This window comes from Heteronotia binoei, chromosome 3 (assembly GCF_032191835.1).
Source record: "Heteronotia binoei isolate CCM8104 ecotype False Entrance Well chromosome 3, APGP_CSIRO_Hbin_v1, whole genome shotgun sequence".
Taxonomy (NCBI): domain Eukaryota; kingdom Metazoa; phylum Chordata; class Lepidosauria; order Squamata; family Gekkonidae; genus Heteronotia; species Heteronotia binoei.
Genome location: NC_083225.1, coordinates 22419583 through 22433539, shown reverse-complemented (window position 1 = coordinate 22433539; position 13957 = coordinate 22419583). Strand labels below are relative to the sequence as shown.

Below are 13957 nucleotides of genomic sequence, written 5' to 3'. Positions count from 1 at the left end.
GTCATTGGAAGGAAATAAAAACAACATAGTAGCTGCTGGGCCTTGCTGCTGAAGATGCAGCTGCTTTCCTTCTTGCAGGCAGGGATGACTGGGAGGGGAGAGAAGGATGGGCAGCGGCCAACTGGGGCCAGGGGGAAGGCTTGAATACAGGATGTGTCTCTTGTTCAAGGACAAGAACAGATGTTTAGAAGACAGATACCGTTTTCGCACACAGCTTACCACGCGGTCACATTCCTGTTCTCTCCGCAGCGTCCGTTGGATTTCCTACTATCTGCGCCGAAGTTACAGGAAGTGCCGTGGCTTTTGCGTAGCAAACATAACCGCTGAAACCCAATTTACATTTGCTATGCAAAAGCTGCAGCACTTCCTGTAACTCCAGTGCAGATAGCGGGAAATCGGACAGACGCTGCGGAGAGAACAGGAACGTGACCGCGTGGTAAGCTGTGTGCGAAAACGGTAATGTGGCTGGAGGGGGGGTTGAAACAGAGTCAAAGTAAGTTCTTCATAGCTATCGGTCACTTTATGGATTCACTGCTGTGATAGTGCCATAGTTATTGCCATTTTAGCCTCACCTCTAGTAGCTCAGCTTGGTGGGACCCATTGACCTTCCTGCAAGGGGGGGCGGTTTGGAATTATACCAAATAATAATTTTTAAAAGCCCCCGGATTGGATCGGTCCAGCTTTTCTGCTGGTGAAAGAGGGAAGAGAGGGTCGCCCTTGACCACCATCTATGAACTGCCCAGCACTTTTAGGCAGGGGCGAAAGGCAGGGAAACAAGACTCTGGCTGGATCCAACCTGGATCAGACCAGCAGTTCTCGGTGTGCAGCTCTCCTTCTGCATAGAAAGGAGAGGGTAAATGTGGGTAGGAGAGGGTAAACTGACAAGCCAGAGGGCATTTCGTGGCATTTTGTGGCTCCTGAAGACAGCAGTGAAACACGTTGCTATGGAAGGCGCATGCATGCTGTATTGCAGGGGTGGCCAACGGTAGCGCTCCAGATGTTTTTTTGCCTACAACTCCCATCAGCCCCTGCCATTGGCCATCCTGGCTGGGGCTGATGGGAGTTGTAAGCAAAAAACATCTGGAGAGCTACCATTGGCCACCCCTGCCGTATTGCTTGGGTTTGTTTCCGCAGCAATTAGAACCGCCTCACGAAGAGCTGCTCTCGATGGCTACGCAGAGCTTGGAGGTGGAGCTGCGGAAGTTGGCTGAAATCCCTTGGCTGTATTATGTTCTGCAACCAAACGATGACGAGGTGGGTAAGAATCCCGCTCCCCTCGGGACCTCCATTGTGTCAGGCATGTACATTGAAGGCTGCTGCCGTCACCTTACAGCCCTTCTCTCGGCTTCCTGTGGCAGTTTTGCAGAGTATTGTCAGTTGCTGCTAAAACCTGCAGCAGCTCAGCCCTGGGCCCTCGCTTCAAGCCACGTGGCCGGGTCTTCCCTTCCTCCTACACCTTTTTCCTGTCTTGTTCTAATGGAGGCATTCGAGCTTGTTTGACTTTGAAACTGGGCATTCATCGTTGAACATATGAAGCTGCCTTATACTGAATCAGACCCTCAGTCCATCAGTCAGTATTGTCTGCTGAGACTGGCAGCGGCTCTCCAGGGTCTCAAGCGGAGGTTTTTCACGCCTATTTGCCTGGACCCTTTTTAGTTGGAGATGCCGGGGATTGAACCTGGGACCTTCTGCTTACCAAGCAGATGCTCTACCACTGAGCCACCGTCCCTCCCCAAATGTGCGGGGCGTGTCCAGACTTCGGCATAAGGCCATTCAGTCACTGTCCCAGCAGTCAAAGAATTAATCCGGTGTGCACACAAGAGAGGCCTTTTCGGTGGCAGCCCCATGATTATGGAACAACCTCCCTAGGGAGGGACACCTTACCCCTTCACTTTCAGCCTTCAGGAGGTAGTTGAAGACATGTTTTTAAAGGAATGCATTAGGCTAATATACTTTTTATTTATTGGCGGTCCAACTTAGGGGTGGGCATACACTGAGAAAATGCGGTTCATGTTGGTTCATGGTTTGTGGCATGCCTGGCTCATGAGCCACGAACTGTTAATAACTTTTAGGCACCAAATGAACCAGTGAGGTTCATGGGGTTTGTGATGCTGTAGAATGCTCAGTGGTAGAGCACCTGCTTGGTAAGCAGAAGGTCCCAGGTTCTGTCCCTGGCATCTCCAACTAAAAAGGGTCCAGGCAAGTAGGCGTGAAGAACCTCCGCTTGAGACCCTGGAGAGCCGCTGGTAGTCTGAGTAGACAATACTGACTTTGATGGACCGAGGGTCTGATTCAGTATAAGGCAGCTTCATATGTTCAATGCCAGCCCCCTCAACCCCCCGGTGTGCTAGAGACACTAAGCTTGTGGGGAAACTCTGCCTGATTCTCCTCTCCTAGCCCTCCAAGTTTGGTGGGAATTGGACTTATGGGGTCAAAGTTATGCCCCCCCCCAAGTGCTTCCTGTGGAAATGGTAGGCCTCGGGTCAGAAATCTTGTTCAATTCCGCAGGGCCTGTAAGACAGCCCTCTTCCGACTGGCTTACAACTAACCAGCACTGAAACACTGAAACTTGAAACTGAGTGTAGTTGCAAGACCGCCGTATGTCTTGAATGTTTTAAGTACATAACTATGTGAATGTTTAGATTTTAATTATGTAAATTATGGAATGTCTAATTTTTATGTCTAATTTTAAATTTTTATGTCAGATTTTATATGTTGTAAGCCACCCTGAGCCACCTGGTGGGAAGGGCGGGATATAAATCTTAAATAAAATAAATAAATAAATAAATCGAACAGAGCCTGTACAAGCTTAAGTCATCAACTCACAGGGTGCCTTCCACTGAATACGCCTCTACGTGCCCTCCAATGTATGTGCAGATTGGACTTAGGGGGTCCAAGTTATGCCCCCCCCCTAAAGAAGGTGCCCCAAGGGAAGTGCTTTGGGCAGGAGATGTCAGGCTCGGGTTCAAAAGTCTCTGGAAAGAACCGCCTGCAAGCTAAGCACCCCAAACACACAGAAACCTCCCCCTGCCGCTCACTCCTCCGCAGTCTAGCCACGCTGGGGGTAGAGGACATTTCTGGGGTCCCAGTTATGTTACCCAAAGAATCAGTCTCCAAAACAGTTGAGGGGGTTAGCTTTAAGGCAGGGGTGTCAAACCCATTCGTTACAAGGGCCGGATTTGACACAAATGGGATTTTGTGGGACCGAGCCATGCGTGTCATAAAATGTAATGTCAGGTAGTGGAGAGATAAACTTTATGAAAGATACAGATAAACACAATTAAAGATATTATTTTAACTTACAATGCAAACGTGCTTAAAACCGTTGTGATATTTTGTTTAAAATGGAAATAGTGGGATTTGGCAATGCGGTTTTTAAAATAAAACATGAAGAAAAAGCACAAGAATCACAGCAGAAACTAAAAAATGTAAAATTCTCTAAATCTAAGAAAACATGAAATGGCAGGCATTGCAAGCTTCCCTCCCTCCCCTCCTCCTGGGTCTACTCGGATTGGCTATGGCTCTCCACTGGTCTCCGGTGTAATATCTTCTTTTGGCTGTGGGTTCCCAGGTTGGAGTACTCGCTAGGCACCAGTTCTCAAGTCCATTCAGCAGAGACAAGCTGGCTCAAAGCATCAGGCCTTTATTTGAAAGCACCTTCAACTGGCCATAAATACTGCAAAAAGTGAAACTGCCTTACCTCCACTCCATTGAAATACATTGCAGCCAGGGGCATAGCCAGGATTTTAAAACTCAGGAGGTTTTTTTAAAAGTTGGGGGGCCCCCTTTCCCATCCACTGTAGGGCTTGCCACTTCTCAGAAGCTTTCTGGGGTAGGGGCAAAAGCAGGAAGCTCTGAAAGTGGCCAAGTCAAGGCAGCCAACCCCAAAACTCTGGAGTCAAGAAGGGCCTGCACCTTGTGCGCAAGCAGGGGGGGGGTTTCCTTCCACCTCCCTCTCCCCCACCCCAGCATTTTGCAGCCAACAGCTCCATCTGTCCCCCCCAGCCAATTTCACGTGGATTCCTCTGCCTCTCTCCACTTGCTGCTTTTGCTGCTGCAGTGCACTGTGCCTTGTTCAGCTCTCCCAGCTTCAGCTGTCACTGCCCAGCAAAAAAGAAGAAACAGGCTGTGCTCCGGAGGGCCCCCCAAAAGTTGGGGGCCCTGCCTGGAAGTTGGAGCAGGGCCCCCTGGGTGGTTACAGGCGTGATTGCAGCACAAAGTTGCAAGGAAAACATGGAATGGATTTTTCATTTAGGTGCAGAAACCTTAATGGAAAGTCCACTCCGTGTTTTCCTTGCAGCTTTGCAAGTTCAGAATCCAGCAAAGACAAGGCAGAAGGAGCTGGGAATGTTGGCAGCCTGGGAGCTTCAAAGGGTGAGTACAGGAGGGGGGAGAAAATTGTCGCTGACCTGATTGAAGCCCTGGGTGGGCTGGGTGTGGCCACGGACCAAGAGTTTGATGGCCCTGCCTTTAAGGAGACATAGCAAGAGGAGGTTAACTGAGATTCTCCACATATATATATACACACAGAATTTTTCCCTTAAGAGAACTCTCAAAATAAACCAGGCAGAGGTTCAGTCAGAAAGTCTTTATTAAGAAAAAGAGAAAGAATAAAACAAAATGTAGACAATAAACACACACAAAAAGCTAGCTAATAGAAACACAGGGAGGAGAAGGGAGAGAGATCTTAGGGAAGGGTAATAATTACCAGTCTCAAGGAGGAGGTTTGTGGAAACAGCAAAACGGCCAGTGTTTCATGAAAACAGCCCAGCAAAGTGAGGGTGCATGTGGAAGACCCAAGACTCTGGGAAGCAGAGTGCTTCTGATATATGGCAAAATGTGCCCTCTGGGAATGATGTGTTTTCCAGAAAAACAATAATTTAATGAGCTTTTCTGAGGTTGACAATATAGTGTGAGAGGTATGATGACCCTACAAGTACCTGGCAGGAAGAGCTAATGGATTAGATGGATAGAATTAAGCATTGTTTAAGTGTCATTTAATTAGAGTGAGTGAGTGCAGAAAAAGTCAAGTTGGACTTGATGGGATTAGTCTAAAGGTGCATCAGAAAGTTTCTGGGAGACCCAAAGTCAGGAAGTTTTTGGGAGACCCATTGTCCTAATTTATGCATCTCTTCAAGGTGTGGAGAGGACAGTAGATAGTCAGTTGCTCTTACTCACACTCTAAACTACACACTAGGCTTGTTTCTGACAGGCATCCATTTTGTGTCAATTTAGGCCAGGCAGTGTCTTACACTATGATATTTGAGATAATATTTTAAGAAGAGTATTTATGGTTATTTTAGCTATAAACTGCTCCAGTGATGAACTATCTCAGCTCCAGTGACAAAGTGTCTGGAATGAGAGAATAAGTTGGTGAGTTTAGCAGACATGCAAGTTCAGCAGCAGGGTGAGGAAGCCAGGGTGCTAGTCTCTTCATGCTCCTGATATGGTAAGCAGACTTGCCGCTAACAAATCCACATAAACAGGAAATTTATTTTAAAAGGTGGGTTAAAACAAACAAGCAAACAATAATTATATAGATAGAATGTCAGCAGGGGATTGCACTGAGTATAACATGTTTACAGTGTGATTCATCAATAGAAGGAAGTGGTCACACTCAACCTGGATTGTGCATTCTTCCTTTTTCATGACTTTTGCAGCTGCTTTGCATTTACATGGCACTCGCTTCCTGCATCCATTCCCTCCTCCCCATACCACCTATATATCTTTGGCCAGTTTCTACATGCCCTCCATGCATCTGATGAAGAGAGCTGTGTTTCTCCAAAGCTTCTGCTACAATAAACTAGATGGCTAGATGGCAATCTGACAGCAATGAAGATCCTGTGAATTTAGGGGGAAGTATTTGTGCATATCCTGCATTGTGCAGGGGGTTGGACTAGATGACCCTGGAGGTCCCTCCCAACTCTATGATTGATTCTAAACTGTGTTAGTCTTAGCCAGTTTGGTGTAGTGGTTAAGTGTGCGGACTCTTATCTGGGAGAACCGGGTTTGATTCCCCACTCCTCCACTTGCACCTGCTAGCATGGCCTTGGGTCAGCCATAGCTCTGGCAGAGGTTGTCCTTGAAAGGGCAGCTGCTGTGAGAGCCCTCTCCAGCCCCACCCACCTCACAGGGTGTCTGTGGTGGGGGAGGAAGGGAAAGGAGATTGTGAGCCGCTCTGAGACTCTGTCCTTGAAAGGGCAGCTGCTGTGAGAGCCCTCTCCAGCCCCACCCACCTCACAGGGTGTTTGTTGTAGGGGGAGAAGATAAAGGAGATTGTGAGCCGTTCTGAGTCTCTGATTCAGAGAGAAGGGAGGGGTATAAATCTGCAGTTCTTCTTAAAGGTGCTACGGTCTGTACCTGACCCCTCAGTTCTATTGAGGAAGTCTTGCCCGAAACAGCTTCGTTATATGAATAAAGCTTTCTGTGATTAAACAAATATAGAGCTCATCATTAATGAAGACTGTGCAGTTCTTGACAGATGTAAATTATATCAGAAGGACAGGGAGGGGAGTGTTGGAGGTGGAATGGCTCTGTATGTGAGGGAGGGTATGCCGTCCAATAAGTCTGAGCATGTAAGAGGAATCGATTCACTTACAGAAACACTATAGGTAGAAATAGTGTGCCCAAAAGGAATTCAATGCTGGGAATTGGTTATTGCCCACCAGATCAAAGGTTATAGGACAATTTAAAATAGCAAGAAAAATTAAGAAAAGCAACGAGATGAAATGACTGCATTGTGCTTCTCTCAAATGAGGCGGCTTGTGAAGAAGAAAGTGAAAGGGAAGGACTATGATGTCATAGTCTCCTTCCTTGATTAGGACTTCCAGTTCCTCCTGTTTGTTTCCCATACTCTGTGCCTTAGTGTAGAGACGTCGGAATCCACGTTTTATGCATCCCGAGGGTTTGGTTTCTGTACAAGCCTGCAAGTTAGCATTACCTAGCGTATGCACCACTGTCTGCAAATCTCCTCCAACACTGAGCTGTGGGGAGGGGTGTCTGTGAATTCCGGAAGACTGTTGGTGTCCTGTTCTTCTACTGATCGGATCTTTGGGAATGCAGATGGGGAAATCTCCAAACATCTGAGGCTTGTGTCCAAGTAGCTGAATGGCGCTCTACAAGATGTCTCAGCAGGGGCGGATGGGGGGCATCTGGCAAGCTGGCCCTAGGTGCTGCTATTGCATTTGGGCTGACATTGACAATATGGCAGAGGAGGTCTTTCCCCCCACCCTCTCTCTCTCTCTCTCTCTCTCTCTCTCTCTCGCTGTCTTGGAGGACTCTGCAGCAGAGGGGTTCCAATGGCCCATAGCAGCAGTTTGTGCACTCTTTGAGCCTTGCAGACATTGCAGCTTCCCTTCCCTGCAGCCCCTCCCCGCTGAGCACAGCTAAGGTCTTGTGGAAGCCAAGCAGAGCCAATGGATGTGCAGGAAAGAGAGAGGGGCTTTGTGCTCGGTTGCGGCTGAGTGAACTGGGAGTTGTGTACTGAGAATAATGACGGCAAAACCCAGAGTCCTGTTATAATAGTATAACAACGGTGTGTTTCTACAATGGTAGTTAATTGTGATTTTTCAGCGATTCGGGTAAGAACCCTTTTTAGTGAATAGATTCATCGTCCTCCCCCTCCCCCACGTTTACAGCAAGTTTAGATTTCGTAGCGAGTCTATGGAGCACACTTTTCAGTATCTGCGTCCTTTAATCCATTCCATTTTCCCCGTAATCTTAATTTTCCCTTTAGGATCCTCCGTTGGAGTATGTTAAAAGAAACAGAAGCACAGTATTTCGTATAGTGCCAAAGTTCAAAAAGGAAAAGGCCAGACCACAGAAGACCAAGCCTCAACCCGGTAGGGGTTTTTTTTTTTATATTGCAAACAAAACCAAAACTCTGAGAAAATCTAATATTCCATGGTCAGATAACATGTGGTGCTTTGTGGATATTTAGTCAGTGTTTGAATCACCATGAAATGACATGTGTTGTTCCTGGCTGAAGGCTTTCCGGGCTGTATCCTTCATTTACTTCACTTTGAGATTGATGTGCAAAACCTTCCACTGATTCAGCTGTAATTGGATCAGTCACCCCTACAAATCTCATCTTAGACCACCAGTTTCCAGACTAGCTTATTGGTTCTTTATTGGCAAGATCAGTAATGCTGGAGAAGCTCTTCTGAGAAACAGTTTGCTTTCCTTTACTGAACCCCCCCTGTGTCAACGGAAACAAAAGTCTTGAATGTCTGCTAGGGTTTGTTCTTGCGGGGCAGATACGAGGCCTGGCCAGAGCTCAGTGTGAACTGACCACTTGTGCCTCTGAATTCTCTGCTCTGGTCAAGGTTGTGCGACAGTAGCCGGAGCAACATGAAAAGGGCTCTCTTAAGGGAGGGGGACAGAGCTGCTGTCTCGGATAGCTACACTGAGGGTATTTGCTGGTGGGGATGGTTCCCTTGAAAAGTTTGCTAGGAAATAGAAGCTGAATAGCTTTCCCCATCCTCTCAAACAATAATGCTATTCATTACATCACACTGAGGTCTTTTAGTAAAAGCAACAGATTTTTTAAAATGCTGGGGGGGGGGGGGACATGAACACAAGCATTATTCATAAACCAAAGAGCCTTAACTGAAACTATTGACCCTTTAAAATCATTGTGCACTGAAGTTTGACTTCTGGAGCAAAACGGCATTGAACAAAAGACACATGCATTGCAAGAGTAGTTGACTGCTTTACGAAGCTTGGCTTTCTCGGCCTCAAGCCGGCCACTAACCTTAGAGCATAATATTGACAGACCTTTGAGCTGTGTTGGTCATCGCCCACAACTAATGACATACTTGCTGACCTAATTAATAACCACAATCATTGTGTTTTATAATGACTGCCAAGTTTCCTCCTCTTCCATTAAGTATAGCTGAACACAGACAGCCCTCACAGCTCATACTACTGTGACAAGGTGAATCTGTTGATGTTCAGAGTTTGATAGCTTTGGTGCTGAAGCTGGAAGCATGGCTGCCTTGTGTCTTGCTCCATCTTTCCCTTCCCGCCCCCCCCCCCCCCCACAGACATTCTCAGGTTTTATTAACTTGTAACCTGCATGGAAAAGAAACTGCTTCTTGTTGTGAAAGGACACCTGACTTTTTTGCTTCTGTGTTCTGCTCTGTTTTCCACTTTTCTATGGCCTGACCTTTGCTTGTGATGCACTTGAGCATGTGAAAATTAAGGGGGTTTTGCTCTTAACTTTGGTAGTTCAAAAATGGGGCACAGATGAAGTTGCTGCTTGGCTGGATCTGCTCAGTTTGGGAGAGTACAAAGACACCTTCATCAGCCATGACGTCCGAGGCTCTGAGCTTTTGCATCTGGAAAGGCGAGATCTTAAGGTATTCCTTTGTGCTACTTTTCCACTCCTGGGAATTTCCCTTTGAGTCACCTCAACCTTTCCCCTATTCCCACTCTGGTTATATGCTTGGAGCTTGGTTTTTAATATGCAAATGCCCCCCCAAAATAAAAAGCAGATCCACATACCCAAAAACTAATGCACAATGCTGTTGAGCAGTACTTTCATCTGGTAGTTCCAATAACATTTACGATTTCCTTCTGTCTCGTAGAGTTATAATAATAGCTAGGTTGAGCAAAACACTCAGGTTTTTCTTAGGATTATGTTCACTTGCCTCGGAATGATTACATTGATTTGAAATAAGGAATTCCACACACACCCCCAGGGGGATCTACGTAGAAGTGACTTGGTGTAGAAGTGACTACAGTTTGGTGTAGTGGTTAAGTGTGCGGACTCTTATCTGGGAGAACCAGGTTTGATTCCCCACTCCTCCACTTGCACCTGCTGGAATGGCCTTGGGTCAGCCATCGCTCTGGTAGAGGTTGTCCTTGAAAGGGCAGCTGCTGTGAGAGCCCTCTCCAGCCCCACCCACCTCACAGGGTGTCTGTTGTGGGGGGGTGGGGAAGGTAAAGGAGATTGTGAGCCGCTCTGAGACTCTTCGGAGTGGAGGGCGGGATATAAATCCAATATCTTCTTCTTCTTCTTCTTCATCTTCTAATCCATTAGCCAACACGATGATTGATCGAGACCCAAATGATGCAAGATTCTTTTAAAAATTCATCAGAATTGTGGCTTCCTCAGCTTTCTCCCCCCCACACACACAATTTAGCCATTGTCCTGTATATTCTGGTGGCAGGGCCTGCCAGGTGTCTCTCAAAGGGTACAGGACCCTTCGCCTTGTGGCATTTTAGGGGAAAGGCTGCATCTAGAAGGACAGGAATCTTAAGCTGCGTTTGGATTCACTGGGGACGGTGATGAAGACTGAGACTGCAGAAGACACCCAAGCAGGGTTGGCCTGACAGGGAGGGAGCCTTCGCAGCCCCCGGCAGCTGCTTCCCTTCCTCATCATTCAGTTGTGTTGATATGCAGAAGTCCCACTGGGGAACTGCTGACACCATCCCTTGCCCCCCCCCCCACCACGTGTTTTTAGAATGTAGGCGGAGCTTCTGCCTAGCAGGGCTTCTGATTGGCCACTGGAAGTCTGGCTGGCTGTGCGGGTTTTTTTTTAAAAGTCGCCACCGCAGCACAAAGATCTTCATTGTGCGTTACTGTCTGCATATGCAAGAAAATGATTTTAAATATGTTCCTTTAAAAAGCATCCTGTTAAAGCAGGACTTCTTCCTGAAATGATGAAGAGTTGCCATGAGAGGTATACGTAACCTCCTCACTTCCTGACATTCTATGGTTGGCCCACCTCTGGAGGCAGACCTTTTGTAGCTACACCCACCCTGCAGTTTTAGGATTCCAAAGCTGCCTGAAGACTCAAAAAGCTGTGGACCCCTAGGCATATTCTTATTGCAGGAAGATTTGTGATACTCTGAGACCGTTTTCGCGCACAGCTTACCTCGCAGTCACAATCCTGTTCCCTCTGCAGTGTCCGGTCGGATTTCCCACCGTCTGCGCCGAAATTACAGGAAGTGCTGCGGCTTTTGCGTAGCAAACGTAAACCGCTAAAACCCAGTTTGCGTTTGCTACGCAAAAGCTGCGGCACTTCCTGTAACTGGCGCAGATGGTGGGAAATCCGACAGATTCTGCGAAGGGAACAGGAACGTGACCGCGGGGTAAGCTGCGTGCGAAAACGGTATGAGTGTACTCTCTTGTTTTAGCTCGCGTGTAAATTTATTGCCTGAAGGAAACATTCTGCAAGACCCACGTCTGGAATAGCAAATAGCTTATTCCTAGGCGATCTCTGTGTAGGGAAAACACGACCCTCCTTTGTGAAAGGTGGTCACGAATGTTTTTGTTTTGAACATATGAAGCTGCCTTATACTGAATCAGACCCTGGGTCCATCAAAGTCAGTATTGTCTACTCAGACTGGCAGCAGCTCTCCAGGGTCTCAAGCTGAGGTTTTTCACACCTATTTGCCTGGACCCTTTTTTGGAGATGCCAGGGATTGAACCTGGGACCTTCTGCTTCCCAAGCAGATGCTCTGCCACTGAGCCACTGTCCCTCCCCTTTAGTGGCTCTCCAGGGTCTCCAGCTGAGGTTTTTCACACCTACTTGCCTGGACCCTTTTTAGTTGGAGATGCTGGGGATTGAACCTGGGACCTTCTGCTTACCAAGCAGATGCTCTACCACTGAGCCACTGTCCCACCATTTTGCTGATGCTTTCCAAGTAGTTTTCCAGTACTTACAGCAAACAAAACCCAGACTTCACCAACAAGAGCCTGCACTGTTTTTCCCCATACAGAAATTATTTCACTCTAGGGAACAATTTATCACGTAAAGGTGTTCTCGGGAGGGAAGGCAGCGTGCTACAGCCCAGTCTCATCTGATCTCGGAAGCTAAGCAGGGCTAATACTTGGATGCGAGACCACCAAGGAAGGCTCTGTAGAGGAAGGCCGTGGCCAACCACCTCTGTTTCTCCCTTGCCTTGAATGCCCCCCCTTGTGGCGGCTGCCCCGAGATGGTCTGCCTGGTTAACAGTTACTTGTAAGTAAAGATGTTCTCAGTGCTTGTTCTCTGAAGAGAAGTTTTTCCTTATGTGCCAGCCAGAAAGTCTCTTTCTTGACACGAAGTTGGCCTTTCCCCGGGTTTACTGCCCCCATCCATAGACTATTACCAGAAATAGCCCATAGACTATTACCAGAAATTATCTCAAGGACTATGATCTTTATGATACAGAGGAGCAGATGTTAAGCACTTTGTCACATCTTTGAAATACCTTGAATTGGATTATCTTTGATTCTGAAGTCTCCCACATCGGACAAGCGATCCGCAGCAGGGCCTTCCCAGAAACCTGCTCCAGTCTATGAACTGGGGCTGACCCCCAGGAGAATATCCCTAGGATTGCACAAGAGATGTGTGACTCACAGTTGTGTGGTTTTGGAGATATATATATATAAGAAGGTAAGTAATTTTCCTCAGAACCTAAACAATACCTCAGTAGGTTCTGTTGTCTTTTTCTGCATTAAAAGAAATAGATAGTATTCTCTCTTCAAGTCTGGAAGTGTATCTGCTGTGTGAAATCTCTCTCGGCTTGACTTCGCGAACGAAGATTTAAGAAAGGTGCAGTAGTCCACGTCTGCTGCAGGCTCGCTGGTGGCTGACAAGACCAATGCGGGACAGGCAGGTCCGGCCACAGTGGCTGCAGGGAAAAGTCTGATTTGGGGTTGGTGCTGTAGCAGTGCGATTCTTCCTCAATCTCCTTTTGTCCTCAAGACCAGCTATGCGTGCGTTCTCAAAGGAAGAGACAGCCTGGTGGATGGTGTGCCTTCATGCTTTGCGATCTGAGGCTAGGTCAGACCACTGGTGATGGTTGATGCGACAGGTACCAAGGGATTTCTTCAAGGAGTCCTTGTATCTCTTCTTTGGTGCCCCTCTATTTCAATGGCCGGTGGAAAGTTCACCATACAGGGCAATCTTGGGAAGGCGGTGGTTTTCCATCCTGGAAATATGCCCTGCCCAGCTGTGTGAAATAACCAGATCCTAATACTACAACAGTCACCCTTCTCTTTGTAACCCTTACACCAGTCTTGTAGGGTTGCCATGTGATTTACTGCTGTACTTACCACATGTTACACACTGGTTGAAGGAAGCATTGATTGTGGGTATATCGCTGCGATCACCTTCAGTAGAAACGGGGTCATGTGTCTTGGTCCTTATGAGTAAAGATAAAAATGATTACTGGACACTCTTGCTTCCTGTAAATGAACTTTGCATTCTCCTTGTTCTGTAGGACCTGGGGATAACGAAAGTGGGCCATATGAAGCGAATTCTGCAGGGAATTAAAGAACTGAGCAGGACTACACCTTTGCCTGAAGTGTAGTGGTGCTGCTACCCTGGAAGGAGAAATGCCACTTCTGCAGAGCTGTGGGAACACGTGAGCTTCCGTGTACGTCGCTCCCTGGATGAGTGGGCATCCATATGTAACACAAGCGTTACTGTCTCGGCAGTGTTTGACAGAAGAGGTGGCTGTGGAGATTTCAGAAGGTTTCGTGTTCAAAAAATGCTGTGAAACTTGCTGTGAAGAGCAGTTGAGTGAATCGTGGGCTGTGTGGTTTTATGCTTTTATCTGTCAAGGATAGTCCAAGTGTAATTACATGCCTGGGCCTTTGATCAGTGCAGCAGCAGTTAGCTTGATGATATGAGACTGCTGAATTTGAGAACTTCCCAGAATCTCTTGCAGAATTTACTAGCAGAGATTGATCACAGGTGAGTTCTTAGGTGACACGGATACCTCAGCCACCCCTCACCCCCCACATTCACTAGCCAAGAGATAAAGCTAGAGGTAAGCAGTATCCCAGGAATGCAAACGATATAATGCATGGTTTGTCTGCCAGAAATGTGACTGCCTTTTTTTTTTTTTTTTGCATGACACAACTTATGCAACTGAACGACTTTTGTACCTTTTTCAAGAAGATTTAATTTATTGCAGCTCTGTGCTCTTATTAGAGACTTCTCCTGTTGCTGTGTGTTAC

General features: G+C 47.1%; 1 protein-coding gene across 1 annotated transcript in view; it reads left to right on the top strand.

The window, feature by feature from the left end:
* The window catches only part of DGKH (diacylglycerol kinase eta), a 121943-nt gene extending 108539 nt beyond the window's left edge, over nt 1-13404 (top strand). Inside the window, exons 27-30 of the mRNA XM_060233578.1 lie at nt 1135-1254; nt 7736-7841; nt 9229-9359; nt 13216-13404. Coding sequence (XP_060089561.1) covers nt 1135-1254; nt 7736-7841; nt 9229-9359; nt 13216-13305 — 447 coding nt within the window. The 3' untranslated portion in view covers nt 13306-13404. The remainder of the gene's footprint in view (nt 1-1134; nt 1255-7735; nt 7842-9228; nt 9360-13215) is intronic.
* Nucleotides 13405-13957: the final 553 nt, after the last annotated feature.